Here is a 6,662-nt window from a genome sequence, read left to right on the forward strand (position 1 = left end):
CTAGTCAGAGTAACGTGATCTGCATGGACATTGTCTGGCCTTCATTAACTGCTGCTGGTTTGAGTGGGATGACAGAGAGGAATGGGATGGGGCTTGACACTGTTAAGAGCTTCCTGGATGAGGTGGACATATCTGGAGCAGAGATAGATCAAATACTGACAGATGTGTTTGGGTCTGGGTGAGAAGAGGCAGCAATGTGCCACAAGGCATCCAGTCTGCCGGAAAGTAGAGATGCACCGATTGCCATTTTCTTGGCCGGTTCCGATTTTTGAACAGTCTGACTTGCCGATACCGATTTTGGCCGGTTCCGATTTTCTTTCTAAGAACAATAACTGACGGGTTATTTTTTGACGTTTTTTTTTTTTTTTTTTACTTTGCTTTAAAAAATTAAGATTCATGTCACATTTCTTATCATGAGGTAGTACGATCTCACTCAAAAACATCTCAAAATAAAAGTGTTCCAGGTTACTGGACAGAGCTTTTCTTTTTTGTGTAAATACATTGAATATAAAACAATTAATTCCAGTATATCCCACAGCTATCATGCATTTACTTTTCCGAAAGAAAAAAGGTGCAACAGAACAGGGGCTCCAGATGGAAAGTAGCCTATGGCTAAATCTGTTACAAAGCATCTCTTCCCCTATGGGGTTTAATGTTTTTTTGTACATGTCCCTAGCCAAATAAACTAATAATATAAAATAAATAAACATCAAAATGTTATTCATGGCCAAGGAGTTTATAGCCTATAGCTGGAGCCCAGAGACCTTCGAAGCCATGCCCACTCTACAGTTATGGATTTGAGGAGGGTATGAGGTCTGCAGCCAGGTACTCTTGGTGGATTTGGCTGTTCTTGAGTAGATGACGAAATGAGTTTGAGTTGACTCAGTTTGAATATCAGAGTTTACACACACAGTCCGTTTTTTTTTATCCACCATCCGGAAAAAAAAACGCACAGAAAACCTTGCACACTGGTCCGATGCGTTTTATTATTATGTTCGTCGTTCTATTTGCAATACGAAACAAATAGTCCTCTCCTGTATCCACGTTACAATGTGACTGACAGATAGCAGCAGCAGCTGATCTGCAGCAGGCAGCGGTGATGTGGACTGCAGCTGGTCGGGGAATGTAACCTGGACACAGGGCTCGATAGTAGCCTACCTTCACTTCGCTGTGTTGCGCTGTGGCCGGGGAGAGAGAGGGGCCGGTGAGGTGAAGCGAGCCGCTCAGACTGGAGTGGACTCCAGCCGAGCGGGACTCGGCAACGTACCCTGCCCCTCCGCGGCTTATTTTCAACTTGCATGTGTGACAAACTGTAAAATTTCCACAATGAGGAGGACATGCTGGCGTGTGTTTCCTTTTGGCTGCTTGGGGTGTGTGCACGTCACGTGAACGCGTGCATCGTGCAGCTGCAGGTAATTGACCAAACAAAAAAAGGGGAATGCCGCCCGGCGCACAGAATCGGCTATGTGGACTGACCGGCGCCGGTCACCGGTCGAGGCCGATCAGCTGAAAATCGACCATTTCCGGTCACGTGCCGATCGATCGGTGCATCCCTACCGGTGAAGAAGAAGTCACGCGACACCTCGGTTCTGGAAGACTATTTCCCCGTTCATATTTGCAATGAGATTTGGATTATTAGCCATAATGTCACTATCACACCTATACCCAATGTAGACTTGCCACAGTCCCCCCATACAGAACAATGAAAGTAGCTATAGAGACCAAAACCTTCCTCCCTTTTAGAGCCAGCCTCAAGTGGCCATTTGAATCAACCAACCAACTGATTAATAAACCTCAAAAGCCCATCCACCCCCCCCAGGAACACAAAAGCTGACCAAAGCAAAGCCCGAGCAGAAACCTCCGTCTCTAAAGACCCACGTGAAAAAAAGCAGGAATGTCTGAAGTGCTGCTTTGGCCAGGAGGTCGAGGGGTCAACAGGCTGGGGGGCGGGGCTGGGGGGTGGGGGCGGGGCTGGGGGGTATGACATTCTATAATCTGCTCACCACCCACTGGCTGCTAGATGAATAAATAGTAGGTAGGGGGTGGGTACGCTTGACTTGGTGCCAGGCCTGGGTGGTCAGGTCAGGTGGTTAGTTCCAAAAAGCCCAAAGGCACTCTGGGAGATTTCAAATCTGGTTTACCCCCCGTCCCCTCCGTCCCCCTGCGCTTCACATCACATGATCAAGTACTTGCTGTGAAGTCTGCTTTTTGCCATAGGTAGTTTGTCAGTTATATTTACCTTTTGCACCCTTTTTGCCTTGGCAGGTTCCTCTTTTGTGGCTGCGATGCCCTGCAGACAGACCAAATATGCCAGTCAATAAACTACATATCACTACATATAGCATGATATAAAAACTGTTCAAAACATACTCAATCCAAACAGTGGCCATTATAGGCGAGCAAACGTGCGGAAGATATGAATATGATTATGACCATTTTAAAATACTTCACTCAAAGCACAGTGACTCATGTCCAGGAGCACAGACACTCAAAGCACATTGACTCATGTCCAGGAGCACAGACACTCAAAGCACATTGACTCATGTCCAGGAGGAGCACAGACACTCAAAGCACATTGACTCATGTCCAGGAGGAGCACAGACACTCAAAGCACATTGACTCATGTCCAGGAGGAGCACAGACACTCAAAGCACATTGACTCATGTCCAGGAGGAGCACAGACACTCAAAGCACATTGACTCATGTCCAGGAGGAGCACAGACACTCAAAGCACATTGACTCATGTCCAGGAGGAGCACAGACACTCAAAGCACATTGACTCATGTCCAGGAGGAGCACAGACACTCAAAGCACATTGACTCATGTCCAGGAGGAGCACAGACACTCAAAGCACATTGACTCATGTCCAGGAGGAGCACAGACACTCAAAGCACATTGACTCATGTCCAGGAGCACAGACACTCAAAGCACATTGACTCATGTCCAGGAGGAGCACAGACACTCAAAGCACATTGACTCATGTCCAGGAGCACAGACACTCAAAGCACATTGACTCATGTCCAGGAGGAGCACAGACACTCAAAGCACATTGACTCATGTCCAGGAGGAGCACAGACACTCAAAGCACATTGACTCATGTCCAGGAGGAGCACAGACACTCAAAGCACATTGACTCATGTCCAGGAGGAGCACAGACACTCAAAGCACATTGACTCATGTCCAGGAGGAGCACAGACACTCAAAGCACATTGACTCATGTCCAGGAGGAGCACAGACACTCAAAGCACATTGATTGACTCATGTCCAGGAGGAGCACAGACACTCAAAGCACAGTGACTCATGTCCAGGAGCACAGACACTCAAAGCACATTGACTCATGTCCAGGAGCACAGACACTCAAAGCACATTGACTCATGTCCAGGAGCACAGACACTCAAAGCACATTGACTCATGTCCAGGAGGAGCACAGACACTCAAAGCACAGTGACTCATGTCCAGGAGCACAGACACTCAAAGCACATTGACTCATGTCCAGGAGCACAGACACTCAAAGCACATTGACTCATGTCCAGGAGCACAGACACTCAAAGCACAGTGACTCATGTCCAGGAGCACAGACACTCAAAGCACATTGACTCATGTCCAGGAGGAGCACAGACACTCAAAGCACAGTGACTCATGTCCAGGAGGAGCACAGACACTCAAAGCACATTGACTCATGTCCAGGAGCACAGACACTCAAAGCACATTGACTCATGTCCAGGAGCACAGACACTCAAAGCACAGTGACTCATGTCCAGGAGCACAGACACTCAAAGCACATTGACTCATGTCCAGGAGCACAGACACTCAAAGCACATTGACTCATGTCCAGGAGCACAGACACTCAAAGCACATTGATTGACTCATGTCCAGGAGCACAGACACTCAAAGCACATTGACTCATGTCCAGGAGGAGCACAGACACTCAAAGCACAGTGACTCATGTCCAGGAGCACAGACACTCAAAGCACATTGACTCATGTCCAGGAGGAGCACAGACACTCAAAGCACAGTGATTGACTCATGTCCAGGAGCACAGTTGCCTTGGTTTTGCCATCTGTTACGCTTCACAGCATTGTGGCTCGTTTTTGACAATAATTTCCATTTGGCGTTTTTCCCAGCTGTGCTCCAGCAAACCTGGCCAACATCCTGGCATTTAAATAACCCCTCGGAGGGTTCTGTAATTTTGTTGTCTTGAAAAAATGTCAATAAAGCTATTTATATCTATACTATATATATATATATATATATATATATATATATTATAAGTGGTAACAGAGAGAAATGTTAACCCAGGAAACCATTTCACATTCCGTACACTACATTGTTGTGTTACACAGAAAGCTTTTGTCATAACAGTAGCCAAACGATGATCTCACACTGCCACCCTGTGGTGAAAGCAGACCAGTGCATATATACATCATTGGTAATCCCATAACTGATCACAGTGAAGATACAGCAGGGAAAATGGGTGTGACCCTGGCACAGAGCAGCAATTTGACCTTTCCTAAAAGGCTTTTCTGAACCTACAGTAGGTCAACTTTCCCCTTTGACCTTTCCCAAAAGCCTTTTTAGAACCTAGGTCAACGTTCTCCTTTCCTGTTATACTAGAGATGCTAAGTCTACGGGAGGACTGTTCAAATCATGCCCTCTTTCCAACTACTCCATACAAACACGTCGCCACACGGCACTTTGAATAGTTTATTACTCTTATTCAGCTTTTCTTTTGTACTTTTTGGGACATCAGTTTACATTGTATACTTTTTTCATCCTTTAGCAGCCTACATGTATGGAGCCAGCCTAGAGTGTGTGATGTCACAATTCCCTCTAGCTGACTTACCAACGTGCACATTATACTAAATGTACACATTTTAGAACTGCGACAGTTCACACACAACTTTAACACTACATTAATATGATACACCAAACCCTTCAGCTACTTCTGCTCTCACTCACAATGTCAAACTATAAGCCATGCGATGTATAGTTTTTGAGATATGAACGTTTGTTTGACACAGCTTTCCCACTCTAGTCCACACTAGATGCTCCTGCTGTGCTGTTCTCTATACATGACAGTTGACCGAGGTTCTGAAAAGGGGCAAAAGGTCAATTGTTGACATAGTTTCCAAAAAGTTAGTACAATTATATTTATATTTGTTCTAACTGTGCGTCAACACAAAACCTTCAAGCTTCTTCTGTGGGGGTTATAGTCACATTTTGTTGATTGACTTTTTGTTGAATTCAGAATTGTATCATAATGCTGTATAGACCTTATTCGATAACCCCGGACGATAACCACGGCGCCATATTGATGACAAACCGCAGCCGTAACGTAGTCTGGCCGAGCGTATAGCAACAGTTATGGCTTCGTCAAAGAGAAGTGATGAAGTTTGGTCGAAGGTGTGGACCCCAATAAAAAACTGACTTAGAGTAAATATAACATTATATTGCCAGGTATAACGTACCAGACATTGTGAATACAGACAGCATTGGCATAGGCTACACATCTCAGGAGCTGAAGGCTTTCAAATCCCTTGAGTCCTAGCGTTATAATTTTCATCTGTGGCAATTGGTCTGACATTTTTCCCTTCATGTTTGTGGACAGTAGCTAGTAGCTAACACCTGGGCTTTTATTGCTGCTATTACTACAGCCGTGTATTATTACACAGCACACTATCGCTGTTGTGAAATAGCTCCTGATGCAGTAAAAACAGCATTAAATAGGCTAGTAAGTAACGCTGGCTAGCGTCCTAAGCTATGACAGCTGTCAGTCACTTTTAAACAGCGCGCTGCGGAATGTCAACAATATGGCGGTGGTGGGCGTGCCCGTACGTGAGTGACGTCAATCGAATAAAGTCTATAAGTTGGGCAGTGAAAACCAAATGTGAAATGAGTAACCAGTTTAATATGAGAGTAAAGCCGACATCTTAACCAGGGTTTCTCCTAAACACTATGAGCTTGTATGAACGGTATGATTTGAACCCAGGTATGATGTTTACCCAAGTAATTGGGTTAAGAAGGAAATGCTCTGTGTAAATGGAGGCAGTTTTAACTCTATGACAGGCGTCGGCAACCTTTTTCATATGAAAGTGCCATTTTCAAATGTGCTCGTCACTCAGTGCGTCTGAGGTTTTTCAGCTGGAGGACCTGACATTGTCTGTCTTTCACGCCGACATTTTCATTCGCTCTCTGCTTCTTTGGAGTCTATGGAAGGCAAGGAGGCTAACCAATCAGAGGCAGAGTAGCGTGGGCCATGACCGTAAATATCCTAAATAACATGCCAAGCAAACTGCACATGGCTGTGAAATAGGGAATTTGGCATTTCAACATTTCTACAAAAAAAACATTTCTACTGTGTGATCAGAGCTGGGCTCATTGTCTCACCTTGGCGCTGAGCCTGGTCCTGAGGTCTCCCACGTCCTTCAGCTTGGACTTGTAGAGCATCCAGCGGTAACGCAGCTCCTCCAGGCTGGTGTCGTCCGCCGGCCCCGTGCTGTCCTGGAGCAGAAGCTGGAAGTGCTCCTGACCCCAGCCCACCCCGGCCCTCAGAGCCTACACACACCACAACACACACAACAGAACTGTGACTGAACCCAGCCCACCCCGGCCCTCAGAGCCTACACACACCAGCACACACAACAGAACTGTGACTGAACCCA

The 6,662-nt window shown here is 46.0% G+C and overlaps 1 protein-coding gene across 1 annotated transcript in view; it reads right to left on the bottom strand.

Annotated features, from left to right (window-relative positions):
• Nucleotides 1-6,662, bottom strand: part of syne3 (spectrin repeat containing, nuclear envelope family member 3) — a gene marked incomplete at its 5' end in the record, with an annotated part of 67,229 nt that overhangs the window by 7,256 nt on the left and 53,311 nt on the right. Inside the window, one exon of the mRNA XM_083633214.1 lies at nt 6,388-6,555. Within this exon, the coding sequence (XP_083489340.1) occupies nt 6,388-6,555 (168 nt within the window). The remainder of the gene's footprint in view (nt 1-6,387; nt 6,556-6,662) is intronic.

Source organism: Poromitra crassiceps (genome assembly GCF_964638095.1).
Source record: "Poromitra crassiceps genome assembly, chromosome: 3".
Taxonomy (NCBI): Eukaryota; Metazoa; Chordata; class Actinopteri; order Beryciformes; family Melamphaidae; genus Poromitra; species Poromitra crassiceps.